At 47.0% G+C, this 15,318-nt stretch overlaps 1 protein-coding gene across 7 annotated transcripts in view; it reads right to left on the reverse strand.

Annotated features, from left to right (window-relative positions):
- Window positions 1-15,318, reverse strand: part of MSH5 (mutS homolog 5) — a 1,532,005-nt gene that overhangs the window by 554,335 nt on the left and 962,352 nt on the right. For all 7 annotated transcript variants that reach the window (XM_078646032.1, XM_078646030.1, XM_078646035.1 and 4 more), the window contains one exon: window positions 12,036-12,164. In XM_078646032.1, the coding sequence (XP_078502158.1) occupies window positions 12,036-12,164 (129 nt within the window). The remainder of the gene's footprint in view (window positions 1-12,035; window positions 12,165-15,318) is intronic.

The raw sequence follows: 15,318 nt of genomic DNA on the forward strand, positions 1-15,318 counted from the left end.
CACCCTTGGATCCACCTGGAAATCTTCCTCCTGGTCGCCTGCAGCATCTTTCCTCCAGGTCTCCATAGGCTTCAACGGCGAAACCGGACACATCTTCACACCTATGCACCCGCTTCCTCTGGGTGAGGTAAAGCGAGTACTTCAGTGTTCCCTAAGGGTATTAACTATCCAAGTGTCTAGGTTTTTAGTTGTTTCCTCCTAGCTAGACCGGAAGTGTCCTAAATCCTTCTTTTTCCAAACTCTAAGTTCCCATTGACTTAACATTGACTCACGCGTGTGTGTAAAGACACTGCACGCGATGCCTGTGGGCCTCCTACTCCTAACCTAAGGTTCAGATAGTGTAGCCCCAGCGATTCTCTAGGCCCTAGGCCTTTCCTTTGCTCGTGACGTGGTACTTATACCACTTTCTTAATATATGGTTTGCTTCGCCCCTAGGGCCTAACTGTATATTGTGCAACTTAACGTATTCTGACTAAGTATCTTGTTATGTGCTTTGGCCTCTGGTCTCATAAAGAGTTCAGAGGAGTGTTTTAGTAAATAAATACATATATATTTTATATATTTCCTGTGTGGTGTCCTTTCATTTGATATTCAAGGGGTTACATATGGTAAAACAGCTGGCTTTACACGCCCTCAAGAGTCTTTTAGCCTAAGACTGTTCTGTCCACGCTACCACTAGGATAGCTGGTCTATAAGGTTGACTTACAACCATCACCATAAGGGTTGTTTGGACTGGTGCAAGGTGTTCACTAGAATAGTGAACATCATATACCAGGCCAACTTCTCACATGTAGCCACCATTTCTGCTGAAGGCTGAGCTTTCCTCGGGGAGGTGGGCGGGCGCATGGGAATCTATAAAAGTTACCAATACTGGGGAACTAAAGTTACAGGTAAGTAACTTGTTTTCTTGCCCCAGTATTGGAACTTTCATAGATTCCCATGCTTTTGTATCAGAGTAGCAAGCAGTTAGCAATAAAAAAGCCACATTTTGTGTCATAGTATACATTGCAAAGCCAACATGACATAAAGATACAAAATGTGCAAAATTACGGAAGGTGGGATAGAAAGGAAAGCTCACCAATTAGTGGAAGAGGTTCCTCAGGACTGCCTGGCCCACTGCAGTATCTTCTTGTTGCAAGGAGTCCAAGCAGTAATGCTTAGTAAAGGTGTGGACACTGCTCCAGGTAGCAGCTCTGCAAATGTCCTTTATCTGTACCCCGCGAAGAGGGCTCTTGAAGACGCCACTGATCTTGTGGAATGTGCCCGAACCCTGCCAGTCAGTGGTTTACCTGCTGCAGAATGGCAATGTAGGATGGCACTGGTAATCCATCTTGCAATTCCCTGCTTTGACAGAGAGAGACCCTTTCCCGGACCACCAAAAGCTACAAACATTTGTGAGGATTTCCGAAATCCCTTGGTGCGATCCAAATAGAATTTCAAACATCGCTGCACATCCAGAGAATGTAGCGATCTCTCCGCTGGTGTAGCCAGGTGAGGAAAGAAAGCCTTTAGAATAACCGGCTCATTCAAGTGGAAGTCTGAGGGTACTTTGGGTATGAACTTTGGGTTGGTTCTCAAGATAGCTGTGTTTCTTTTGAATTGTAGAAAAGGCTCTTGGATTGTGAGAGCCTGTAATTCCCCAACACGCCTTGCCGATGTGAGGGCAAGAAGGAGAGCCAATTTCCATGACAGGAACTTCATGTCTGAACGATGAATTGGCTCAAACAGACTTTTCAATTGAGTAAGGACGAGATTCAGGTGCCAAGTAGGAGGCGGAGGTCTCACTGGTGGATAGACCCTAAACAAGCCTTTTAGAAACTGCTTAATAATTCTGGAAGACCACAAAGAAGGTCCGGACTCCGACCGTCTGTATCTTGAAATTGCTGCCAAGTGTACCCTTATAGAAGAATGGGCCAGTCCAGACTTAGCCAAGGACAAGAGATAAGGCAGAAGCTGATGAGGTTTTGAAGAAAAAGGGTCAATCTTCTCTCTCCTGCACCAAATGCAAAATCTCTTCCATTTGAGGCGGTACGTCTTGTTTGTGGAAGGGGCTCTCGCTTGGGAGAGGACTTCTTTAATTTCGGTCGAGATGGGGAGATTCATAAATTCTCGCTGCTCAGGAGCCATGCTGTCAGGTGTAATGACTGTGGATCCGGATGCCAAACCTGTCCTTCTGACATTGTGAGTAGCTCTGGAGCAAGCTTCAAGGGAAGAGGCGGAGCTAGCGACAACAGATGGAGCTCTGTGTACCAGAACTGTCTCGGCCAAGCAGGGGCTATCAGGATCATCCTGCAAGGTTGCACCTTGAACTTCCTGATCAGTCTCGGGATCAGTGGGATGGGGGGAAAGGTGTAGACAAATGTTCTTGACCAGGCTAACGAAAGCGCATTCCCCAATGATCCGCGGTGGTGAAGCCTGCTTGCATAAGACCGGCATTTTTTGTTGGACGGTGTGGCAAAGAGATCTATCGCCGGTGTGCCCCACTGGCGGAATACCTCTTCTAGAACTTGTTGCTTTAGCTCCCACTCGTGACTGACTGATGATAACATGCTCAGTCTGTCGGCATTCTCGTTCAAAACCCCTGGCAAGTGTTCTGCCTGTACTGACATTCTGTGAAGGATAGCCCATTCCCAGATTTCCTGAGTTTCCTGTGACAACGGGAGAGATCTGGTTCCTCCCTCCTTGTTCACATAATGCATGGCCGTGGTGTTGTCCGTCCTGATGAGAATTTGTGAACCTCCTAGACGTGGGAGAAGAGCCAGTTTTATCGCTCTGAGCTCCAGTAGATTGATGTGGAGCCGTCGATCATGAGGAGACCAATGGCCACTGACATGCAGGTCCTGCAACACTGCTCCCCAACCATCCAACGACGCATCCGTTGTCACTACTTGAGGAGACGGATCGTTTACGAAGGATAGACCTTGGGACAAGTTGCTTTGTTCTGTCCACCACAGGGCTGCTCTCCACATTGTCGGGGTGACAGACACCTTGTCGTCGAATGATCTGTGCACCTGTTTTCATTGGATGTCCAATTGTTCCTGAAGAGGCCGCATTTGCATCCTGCAGTGAGGAATCAGGGGTATGCATGATGAAATTACCCCTAGCAGAGACTTGTAGCGGCGTACTGAAAGACACCTTCTTTTTCGTAGGTCCAGAGCCATGGTTTGAAGTTTTCTCCCCCTTTCTAGGCTTGGAAAAGCTTTTGAGAGTTTTGAGTCCAGGATGGCTCCCAGGAATCGTGCCTTCCTGGATGGAACCAGAGATGATTTGTCCTTGTTTAACATGAGTCCCAGATTGCGAAATAGGTTTGTACAAGCCTGAACAGCGTCCTGCGCTGCTTTCCTGGACGGAGCCTTCAGCAACCAGTCATCCAGGTAAGGGAAGACTTGAAAATGATGTCTTCGTAGGAATGCCGCTACCAGCGCCAGCACCTTCGTGAAAATCCTCGGGCTGAGCGAAGACCAAAGGGTAAAACCCTGAATTGAAAGTGGCTCTTGCCTACTGTAAACCGTAGAAACCTTCTGTGTGCTGGGTGAATCGGTACATGCAAGTATGCATCCTTGAGATCGAGAGTGGCCATGAAATCCCCCGGATTGATCAACCTCAGGATGTCTTGAAGGGAAACCATCTGGAAAGATAGGGAGATGAGATAGGTGTTGAGCTCCCTGAGATCTAGAAAAGGGCGCCATTTCTCTAACGTCTTCCTGACCAGGAAGAACCTGGAATAGAATCCCTGTCCTCTTTGGTCGGAGGGAACCGGCTCTATAGCTCCCTTGAGGAGCATTTGATGAATTTCGAGCCTCAGAAGATGTAGGTGTTTCGATGGAACGGCTGCAGGGGGCTTTGTTGGTGGGATTTGGGTGAATTCCAAGGTATGGCCCTTTCGAATGTTGTTGAGCACCCAACGGTCCGATGTTATCTTGGACCAATTCTGAAGGTATTTTGATACCCTGCCTCCAACTGATGACTTCTTGGAGGAGGGTCCAGTAGGAAGAGCCAGGAGGCCGCTATTGGCGCTTGGACGCATCGCGTCCCTAGCGAGCCTGCTTTCCTCTGTTGTTAGGCCTTGAGTAATTGGAGGATTGGCCCTGCCTTTGTTGGTAAGGCTGGCGGTACTGCTGTGAACTTGAACCATAGGAAGAGTATCTTTGCTGTTGGTAAGATCCTCTGTAGTTCGTACTCTTACCCCTGGATCCTTTAAAAGGTGTTTTACGGTACTGGAGCGTACCCAAGGATCTTGCGGTCTCAGTGTCTTTTTTGATGTCTTGGAGAGTGTCATCAATCAGTTTCCCGCACAGTGCCTCTCCATCAAATGGAAGATCCAGGACTTTATTTTGGATCTCGGGTCGAAACCAGGTTGCTTTCAGCCACCCCTGGCGACGAAGGACCGCAGCTCCCGCCAAAGAACGAAATGCCGCTGTGGCAATGTCCATGGCACAGTCAATGACCTCCATCGATGTCGCCTTCCCCTCTTGCAAGACCTTCCTTGCTTCTGCTTTCGCTTCTGGAGGTAGCTGGCCCAGGAACGGTGCGACATCACACCAAAGCTGACGGTCATATCTGCCCAATATTGCTAGGGCATTAGCTGCCCGCACAAGAAGACTCACCATGGACGAGAATCTCTTCCCGGCATTGTCCAATCTCCTTCCCTCTTTGTCCGGAGGAGTTGTTTAAGGAGCAGAGGGGTTGCGGGATTTTCTCTGCGCCGCCTGGGAAATAACTGAGTCCGGTTTCGTGTGGCCTGTCAAGGCAGCTGGACCATCATCAGGCGCCTTGTACTTCTTATCTAGACGTGGTATCACAGGGACCACCGTCGCTGGATTTTTCATAGCCTTAAGGCCCTCATCCCAGAGATGTTGCACTATTGGAATGGATCTTGTCGTTCTTCTGTAAGGTTCCTTGAAATCGTACAAGAAACACTCGGAGGACACCGCAGGCATTGTCAGTTTGAATCTTCCAGTCGCTCTTTCCATCAGCTGATGAAAACCTCCGATATCTGCAGGTGGAGAATCCACCGGATCCGGACTTGGAGATGGAGGGTCCGGAATGACGTAATCATCCCACTCAGAGGTCTGATCATCTCTACCCTCCGAATCAATCAAAAGGTACTTTATTCGGTTAATAAGTATAACCATAAAAGCATACAACATAAAATTTCATTTACATTTAAAATTTAGACAAAGTTTCGTATATGGAGCATAATTTCCTTGTGATCGGATAATTACAAATCATCCAAACTTATCGATTTTCACAATATAAAAACATATATATTTTTTTAAATAATGGAGCTATTACAACAGATGAAATTGTATCCAATCTCTATAGTTCTAGGAAACACTGGATTATATCGGTTATAACTCATTACCTGTTAGGGACAAAATAAAAGAATAAAAATAAAATTTCCTACGGGGTAGTGTCCGCATCCAATCAATCTACCTGATGTAACCCAGAAAATAAGTCAAATCGATTGTAGGTGGGTATGTTATAGCTGCTCGATACGAGGGCTCTACTACCCACCGAGTAGTTATTTTCTGCATTCGTTCTTGTAGGTGGGAGATATGATGTTCTGGGGTAGAAGTCACCTAGTTCCCAAGTTACTATAGGGCCGTCTCCTATTTGTGGCTGCCAACTTTGAAGATAAGGGACGACATGGTTATCCCTGAAGTTTATTATTACCAGATCTCCAGCTATATCCTTTGGAAGGGATCCTAACCAGCCCACCCTTCTTACATTTATTATTCTTCCATCGATGTTAGGTGGAAGGGGTCTATTTTTAGTTAACCAAAATGATACCTTGTTTTTTAGTTCCTGTTGTCCTTCAGTTTTTCCCTTTGTAAGCACAGGCACTCCCGAGAGGACGCATACAAATGGTGCGGCCTCCGGTGGTAGGTGTATGTTGTTAATTTTTCTTAGAATCATACATTGGTTAACGACTATCTCATCGGGGCTCGTGGCTTCTTTATTCAGCCTTACTCTAGGAGCAGGACTCTGTACTATTGCAGGTTTTAGGGTTGCTTTCTGAATATTAGAGGCTGGCATTTTTGGGACTACTGGTTGATTTTGGGCAGTAATATTTTGAGCAGTAGTTTTTTGTGCATCAGTAGCAGCCGAAGTCTGTGAGTGCTTATATCCTGCCATTCTTTTTATAATTAGCGCATTTGCCTTGGTGGATTCCTCAATACCCATGAGCGTTTCCCCGATACGCTTCATTCTTTCTATCAGCGGGGATATTAACGAATTACCCAAGTTTTCGATCTGCGCCAGTAGGGTAGCCTGTGAAGAAGATACAGGAATTTCCAGTATTGGACATACCTAAGATGCTTTAGAGGTGGTGGTATTATCCAGTGGGGAGCTTGAATGCAGTTTTTGTTGTTTCGCTAGTCTCCCCAACTGTTTAGCACCCTTTCGCTTTCTTTTAACAGAAGGGACCTGAGGGTGCACTATCGATTGCGTATTATCTTTAACTGGTGATAAAAGGGGAATACTCAGGAGACTTTCATTTAATTTAGATGGTATGCTAGGCTGGGGACTTATATTTCCCGTAGAGCAGGTTGGAACACCAATTTGCACGTTTCCCAGTTCCACAGGAGCGTACCTGGTGTTACATATCTCATTTAATTCCCCCAATAAAGAAAAATGTTGTAGTACGTCAGCTGGCACCAAAGGAGATCGATTGCTAGATGTAATTTCTGTAGAGAGACGTCGTTCTGCTCTCTCTATTTCTTGATCAATTACCGTTGTTGCCCTGGTTAGGTAATGGTCCAATGTTCCCTTAAGCGAACGCCCTTGAGAAATGGTGTTTTTAGGAATCCCTTTACAAGACATAATGTGGCTAGCTTTTATATATTTAGTACAGCACAAAAAATCACAACAAACACCTGTAGCGTTTAGCTTAAGAACCAGTGTAAAGTCCCTTAGGGAGAGCCAAAGTGTACATGTAGGTAGTCTCTAGGTGTACGTTAGTTCTCTTTACCTCCTTTTTACCGGGAGACCAAGGGGGGTGGCCCGGCCCGACCTCCACCGGCCCCGGACGGCCACAAACGGCCCGCCCTTTGCCCGGGCTTAGCCTGGCGCCTGCCCGCGCGCGTCCCGCGTTGCGTGGGACGGGGAGTGATTATATCTTCCGGTTCTCTGGGGAGGGGCGTGATGTCAGGTGATGCCCCCACTGGCTCCTGGATGTTGTGGTCAGTTCAGTGGCCCCAAAATCGGCAAACAACAGCCGCGACGCGTCTCCCGTGAAGCGGGAGGCGCAAGAGGTAATTAAAGGCACTCCGGTTCTCTGGGGAGGGGCGTGATGTCAGGTGATGCCCCCACTGGCTCCTGGATGTTGTGGTCAGTTCAGTGGCCCCAAAATCGGCAAACAACAGCCGCGACGCGTCTCCCGCGAAACGGGAGGCGCGAGAGGTAATTAAAGGCACTCCGGTTCTCTGGGGAGGGGCGTGATGTCAGGTGATGCCCCCACTGGCTCCTGGATGTTGTGGTCAGTTCAGTGGCCCCAAAATCGGCAAACAACAGCCGCGACGCGTCTCCCGCGAAGCGGGAGGCGCGAGAGGTAATTAAAGGCACTCCGGTTCTCTGGGGAGGGGCGTGATGTCAGGTGATGCCCCCACTGGCTCCTGGATGTTGTGGTCAGTTCAGTGGCCCCAAAATCGGCAATCAACAGCCGCGATGTGTCTCCCGCGAAGCGGGTGGCGCGAGAGGTAATTAAAGGCACTCCGGTTCTCTGGGGAGGGGCGTGATGTCAGGTGATGCCCCCACTGGCTCCTGGATGTTGTGGTCAGTTCAGTGGCCCCAAAATCGGCAAACAACAGCCGCGACGCGTCTCCCCTCCGCATCATGATCTTCATCCGAGGAATCATCATGAGTGTCAGCAGGTCTGGAAGGCTCCCGTGGAGTCGATGTCAGTGCCTGAAGAGACTGCAGAGGTGGTGATACAGGAACAGCCGTTGAGGCCGATGCCATGACAGGCATGCCGTGCGCCACAGGAGCAGGAGCAGACTGTGCAGCCTTAGAATTATAATCTTGCAGCATTTTATGCAGGTCCTGTAGGAAAGATGATGGTACAGTAACCATCTCTTGACCAGAGTATTGCTGTGGTTGGGCAGCATGACGTTCATAGCCCTCCTCTTGGTCATATCCTCCGTCCGAGTCCGTTACCTGGCATTTAACCAGCAGTTGAGAGGGCTGTTGGCATAGCCATATGAGTCCTGATCCTCCTCCTCGTACTCATCCTCATCGAACAGTAGAGCTGGAGGAAAAGGGGTTACCCTCCTCGGAGATGTCATGTCCGGGGTAATCCTGGTCATGGAAATTGTGATCCTCCTTTCCGATGACAAAATCGTCGATGGTCCCGTCGACGATGGAATTGAGAATGCAGCCGTCGTCGGCTTTGTCGACGGAGTATGTGTCGTCAACACAAAAACACTTGACGACGAGATGGGCGTCGTCGATGCCGTCGATGATGAGACTGTCGACATCCCAGCCGTCATCAATGTTGCTGTCGTCGAGGCTCTCGTCGACGACACTGTCGTCGTCGCCATCGTCGTCAACCTCGTCGTTGACACCCTCGTCAACGATGCTGTCATCATCGACGCCCTCGTCGTCGATGCCGTCGTCGGCGAGTCCCTCGTCGACGCTGCTGTATCTGTCGTCGTCGATTGTCCCGTCGACGAGCCATTCGACGGAACCAGTTTCAGCTTCTGTTTCAATTTCTTCGTCGACGAAGCCTCCGTCGACGACGCCTTCTTCGTCGACGACTTGGAACTTCTGTCAGAAGAATGGGAAAAGGGCTTCTTGAAGGCTGGATGAGGAGATTTGCCTGGACCCTGGTTCTCAGACTCACTGGGGGTCTTTTTTGAGGCCTTGGAAGGACGCTCCACAGAAGGAGAAGGGGAACCCCTACCCCTTTTCACTGACCTTCTTGAGGAAGATGCCGATGCCGAATTCTCACTGTCACTGAAGACAGTATCCTTCCTGGATTTCAATTTCTGCAGCCATGTCAGAAGCCTACCCTCACGGTCCCGGAGGGTCTTAGTTGAAAAGGTGCGGCAGATCTTACAGTCCGCAGCCTTGTGGTCAGGATAGAGGCAGTAGATGCAATCCTTATGCTTATCCTCAATGAAAAGCCTTTTCTTACCACAGGTGGAACATGGCTTGAAAAGGGCTTTCTTCTTGTCAGACATCCTGGAAGGATCAGCAGACAAACTGAAGAGAAAACTGAAGAAAAATGTTGAAGAATAAACTCCTGAAGAGTAGATTGAGCAGAGCTCAAAGGAGACTCCCTAAGCACAACGTGCGGTAGAAAATCTGAGGCTCTGAGGTTCCTTCAGGAGGGTTCTAAGGGGTGAGGCTCTTCTGATTGGCTGATGCCTAAGTTTGGTCTCTTTTACACAAAGAGAGTGATGGGCTACAAAAGGGAATGAGGCCTAGGCCTTTTTCTTTCTCTTTTGTGCCTACTGCTATGTTATTTTTGTTACCGAGACTCCCATTCCGACAACGGGGAATGATACAAAAGCATGGGAATCTATGAAAGTTACAATACTGGGGCAACTTGTTTTTCTGATGGATACATCTGCCTGTGGATTCCTCACCTTTTGAATTGAATCCCCAAGAAGTACCACTCCCGGCGGAGGGTGCCTGCCTACCTATACCAAAAAAGCCTGCAGCAGAGAATGTGCAAACTGGTCATCCCTCCTCACATCAAAATCTAAGCAATTGTGCATTGCGAAAGTGTGGAGGGAGGCCCAAGTTGCCGCCTTGCAGATGTTTACAACAGGGAAACCTTTTGCTAAAGCCGAGGAAGAACTTAGCTCTGGTAAAATGAGCTCTAATACATTCAGGAGGCTCCTTCTTGGCCAAGGCGTAATAGATCTGGATATGTAATGTAATGTAATGTATTTGAGCTTGTAAAGCGCACTGCTACCCGTCCATAGGTCTCCTGGCGCTGTATAACTCTGGGGAACCCGTCCTGGCTTTCCCTGTGGGATGGTCCCTGCTGGGAGTCCCCAAGGTGGAGCCAGGAATCCCTGGAATTGATGGGGCCGTTGTGGAGATTAGGCAAGCTAATGCCCAGAGTTGCCGAGTGGAACCCCTGATTAGAGTAAGCACCGAAGCCTCTAACCAGTGTGCCACACTACTCCACAGAGGATCAATCAATCAATCAATTAATCATGCCATTTGTATAGCGCACTACTCACCCGGGAGGTGCTCAAGGCGCTTGGGGGGAGGGGTATGCTACTGCTCGAACAGCCAGGTCTTGAGTTGTTTCCTGAAGGCGAGATGGTCCTGGGTCAGCCGAAGGTGGATGGGGAGGGAGTTCCAAGTCTTGGCAGCCAGGTAAGAGAAGGATCTTCCTCCGGCGGTGGCTCTTCGGATGCGTGGTACGGCTGCGAGGGCGAGGCTGGTGGACCGTAGCTGGCGGGTGGGCGTGTAGAAGGTCAGGCGGTCGTTGAGGTACTTGGGGCCCAGGTCGTGGAGAGACTTGTGTGCGTGGGTGAGGAGCCGGAACGTGATCCTCTTGTCGACGGGGAGCCAGTGCAGGTTCCTCAGGTGGCTGGAGATGTGGCTGCGTCGGGGGACATCCAGGATGAGTCGGGCGGAGGCGTTCTGGATGCGCTGGAGTCTTTTCTGTAGCTTGGCTGTGGTTCCGGCGTAGAGGGCGTTTCCGTAGTCCAGTCGGCTGGTGACGAGTGCCTGGGTGACAGTCTTCCTGGTCTCGGTCGGGATCCAGCGGAAGATCTTGCAAAGCATACGCAGGGTGTTGAAGCACGATGAGGAGACAGCGTTGACTTGTCTGGTCATCGAGAGGGAGGGGTCCAGGATGAAGCCCAGGTTGCGTGCGTGGTCGGTTGGCTTGGGTGCGGTGCCCAGGGCTGGGGGCCACCAGGAGTCGTCCCAGGCGGAGGGCGAAGATCCCAGGATGAGGACTTCCGTCTTGTCCGAGTTCAGTATCAGGATGATCCACCTGGACAGCGTTCTCTTATGGCAGTTCGGTCTGGACTGTTCCAATGAGAAACAGGGTCAAGACTGATTTGCATATGGCTGGTTCTGAACAAGGGTGGTGAAGTGAGCAAAAGAACGATGATGGATTCAACCCAGATCTAAAAGTGAATGGGAGTGAGTGCCTGAAAAGTTTCAGCGCGCCGTCCATTATCTTATTGTGTTTGTCTGTTTGATTATTGGCAGTTTCACATGTGCATGTAGCTCTTCATTGGAAGCAGTTGCAACGAGGGGCAGGGAAGCTAAAGTAGGACGCAGAGGGGAGGAGAGGGAAAGAGTGACCGACAACGGTGGGGGCCAGCAGCAATGAGAGAGGGGGTGGGTGGATGGAACAGGCACCCTGGGAATAGAACAAATGCGATGATATAAGGACATGATTTACGGGGCTGTTCACAGAAACAACACTAGGAGCATCAACACTTAAAAGAAACAAAAGGGAACCTTCCCAAAACATGGGCTGAAAGAAACAAAAAAATAGTGCACGTACACGAACTGAAATAGACAAAAGTGAAAGGATACAAGTAATAGGCCAATGCTCCATGGGAGGGAGCGAGACACAAGAAGGAGGGACAAAAACACAGATCACCCACATATAAGCAAGCTTTTGGGACGGGCAAGCAAAGAAACAAATCCTAAGCAATGGGCGGGCTGTAATCCCTCAGAGTGGATATGGCATGTCTCAATGAGACAGCACATGCACAGCCTAGGCGAGACCAAACAACTGGACATGTAGGTCAGAGACAAGTGCTCATGGCCAGGCGAAAAATAATAGCTAAACTCTTTTCGCAGTTTGCATTAGAGATTTCAGGGTCAGTGTTGCCACACGTTGAAAATATGAAAATGTTCACCTACAAAATAATGAAAAGCAGCACTCTTCTCTAAACAAATGACAGCGCTAAACTTGTTAAATCGGACAAGACTCAGCAAAGTTGTAAGATCTAGACATGATGAGGGAATTGAACCATGCACTTATAGAGATGACAGAAAAGGAGGTTTGGCACAAAACTATCCAAGAGACACAACTGCAATTTACATACCACTTTACTGATGAGGCTGGCAATGTAGTTGAGGTCATCTGTAAATGCTTGGACCACCCTGGCAAACAGCTCGATGGACTGGGACAGGGAGCGGCAGGTGTCCCGGATTCCCACAGCACTGTATACGGTCTAATAAAAGAAACAATATCCACAATTTGAATTAGAGAAACAAGTCATTTCTTCGGGGACGCAAGCATGAATGGCCATGCCTTTAACAAAAAGTAACTATTATACCATATCTGGAGCCAAGAGTAAGGAGTAGTTAACCGCTGAATGCAAGCGACCCGCACAGTTTTTTCCCATGACGTAGGGATAATTTTGCAGTTTTTACTGCCTCTTACTGTCTGGTTTTACTTCGTGGTGACGAACAGAAAAAGTTGACATTTATTCACACACTCTAATATGGCGAGCAGACAAATGACAAAACCTCTAACGACCCTTACTCCGTTGGAGGTGTATGTTGGCAGCGGAGTAGTCTCTGTTGTCGACATGCTGAAGGTCCATCCAACTCTAGATGATGGAGCGGACTTCAACTCTAAAATGGGCCCCCAAAGCAGGAACCGTATGCCTTTTCGTGAATCAAAGGCTGGATATATCTGCCTGTGAACCTCTTCCTTCTCTATCCTCAGGACACTGACGGCCCAATTTAGAGTTGAAGTTTTTTATTTATTTTATTTTTTATTTTAAAAAGTTTTGTATAGCGCTGGCTAGACCCGAAGGTATCAGAGCGCATTACATAATGTTCCACATAGTTGCCAAATTACATCAGTTACAAATTACAAAAAACATACATACAAGCTGTTGTAGGCCAGGCTGTCCTTAAAACTCTTTTTCAAACTGCTGCAGCTGGAGCAGGTGACCACCGCTAGAGGAGATACTGCTATACAGTCTATGCTAAGATATGAATTCAGCAGCCCACATGCCTCGAACGGAAAATGCTACTTACCAGTATGCATTTTGTTCTTGGCATGTAGGGCTGCTGACATTCATATCGCCCACCCTCCTCCCCGGTGCCTGTCACAGCTGCAGTAATCTTTCTACATACACTTACATGGTCATTCTTACTTTTCTATACTTTATCTTTGCCACAATGGACCCCTTAATTTGTGAACTGTTGATCCCTTAACTCATTAACTGATTAAATAAAATTAAAAAAAAAATAGGTATTGAATCCTCACCATTATTCACAATCACATATATAAATTAATTAATTGCCATAGGGGATTAGATATTAAGTGTCTCCCATGTTCAAATTCTTTTTTTCATTAGGAACATTTTGCTTAGTAGGATCCTGCACCTTGGTTAGAATCAGATATATAGTTCTGTTTTGTAGGTTTTTTTAACATATCAAGCTTAACTACAGTACTGGTTTAGGAGGGATACACAACTGCGATCAGTAGTAGTTGTATGACTAGTTCATTTATTGCACCCAGACAATGTTGATATTTTAGCCCAAACTTTATTTCAACTGTCATTGCCTAGACTACATAGAACATTTTTTTGGGTGAAAAGCCTACAATTTGTATCAGTGTAATTGGGCAATATATTGTAAATATCTATGATCTGTAATGGTTGGATGAACAATTAACAAGACTTATTTAAATAATGATACATAAAATGTGCCTTACTAAAAGCAGTTACTAAGTGCTCCCCCAAATTCATGCGAAGCACAAAATCGGTGTGGCCAAAATTGCACCCTGTGCTCCAGAACACTGACAAATAGATTGGGACAGACGTAAAACATGGGGTTATAGATGTACCGTTACCAAGTACATCTGAAGATATAACAAATACTGAAAACTGTATCAAATCAGATGTGAGGGGAAAAAGTAATTCTACTGTGTGAAAAAAACTGTCCCCATAATGCCCAATCCGTATTACATAAAACACTTACTTATGTATATATATATATATATATATAAATGGAGCTTTCGGGAGATAAACCTTATGAATACCAAATGAGCACAAAAATGATCACTTCAATATACATGGGCGAGTGTCAAAAACACTAGCTTAAACGAAATATTCTGTACCAACGTGCCCCTATAGAATTACATGATCATGCAGAGAGGCTATTGGTTGCTCGCACCGCTGCTCACTCTAGAATAGGCAAGCAGCAAACACTGCTCAATAATTAACCAGCGCGGCGTCAGCGCGCATGTTGTCATTGAGGAGATACAAAGTATCTTCCTCTAATCAAGACAGCCGACACTCGGGTACACCCCAATGATGTGTATCGTCCTATACAATGTGTTAACAACCCTGCGAGCAAGGCCTAAAATACAGCGCCCTTACTTATCAAGGCATAATGGTTTTGTGGTCAAGTCAATATCTGAAGAGTCGCCTCCTGTACCATCATGTCAATGAGTACATTTGAGTGTACTGAGTCTTATCAATTACATAGGTCTCAACACGATTAGTGTCCATGGTGCAATTGATTCTGATACATCAATTTATGTGAAATTATCAGTGCAATCGCTGGAGTTTCATTAAAAGCAGAAAAGAGTTTTTACGTACATAGATGTCAGAATAAATCTCTTCCAAGATATAACTAGTTACAAAACTATCCATTCAGACTAGTATTAAAGAGACAGAATTGTTAGGCAATCAACATCAACCATTATTGTACTGTATTGTTTGTTTGTGAATTTCTCCAGGTCCATTAAGTCCATACTGTACTGAGTCCAGGACATGTATCCATTTACATTTCCTTAAATTCAAGATAGACTCATGTCGCACAGGGGTTGGGTCTGATACTTTCCTAAACCAGCCATCTAATGTCCGGGTCACAGTGTCCTTAGTTTGTGAAATGTTTCACCATTGAAGCTCCCTTGATTTTGCAATGGATCCTGCTGCAATGTTGAAGGATCCGCGGCCCTTACCTTTTGTGTCGTTTGGCCAACATACACAAGATTAAAAGGACATTTCAACAGACAGATTACATTGGTACTGTTACGATTCGTAAATTCAGTGAGTGTGAATGTTCTGTTCTCATGAGTGAATTTTTTTCCTTCTGTGGTCAAATTATATGCTTTACATTTCTTGTATTTGTAGTGCCTCCTGATCGGTGGTAGGTTCAGATGTGTATGTATATTTGGCTGATCAGGTGACGGTAGTCGTATTGTATTGTATTGTATTGTATATAGCATTTATAAAGTGCAACAAACACCCTACGGGTACCCTGGCGCTGTGGTACAAGATCATCAAAAACAAGGTTGGTGGAGGGTCTAAGGGGAAAATTATTTAAAGACCAAAAGACAGACAAACCCCTTCTTCACAGTAT

The sequence above is a fragment of the Lissotriton helveticus genome, chromosome 5_1 (assembly GCF_964261635.1).
Source record: "Lissotriton helveticus chromosome 5_1, aLisHel1.1, whole genome shotgun sequence".
Classification (NCBI taxonomy): Eukaryota; Metazoa; Chordata; class Amphibia; order Caudata; family Salamandridae; genus Lissotriton; species Lissotriton helveticus.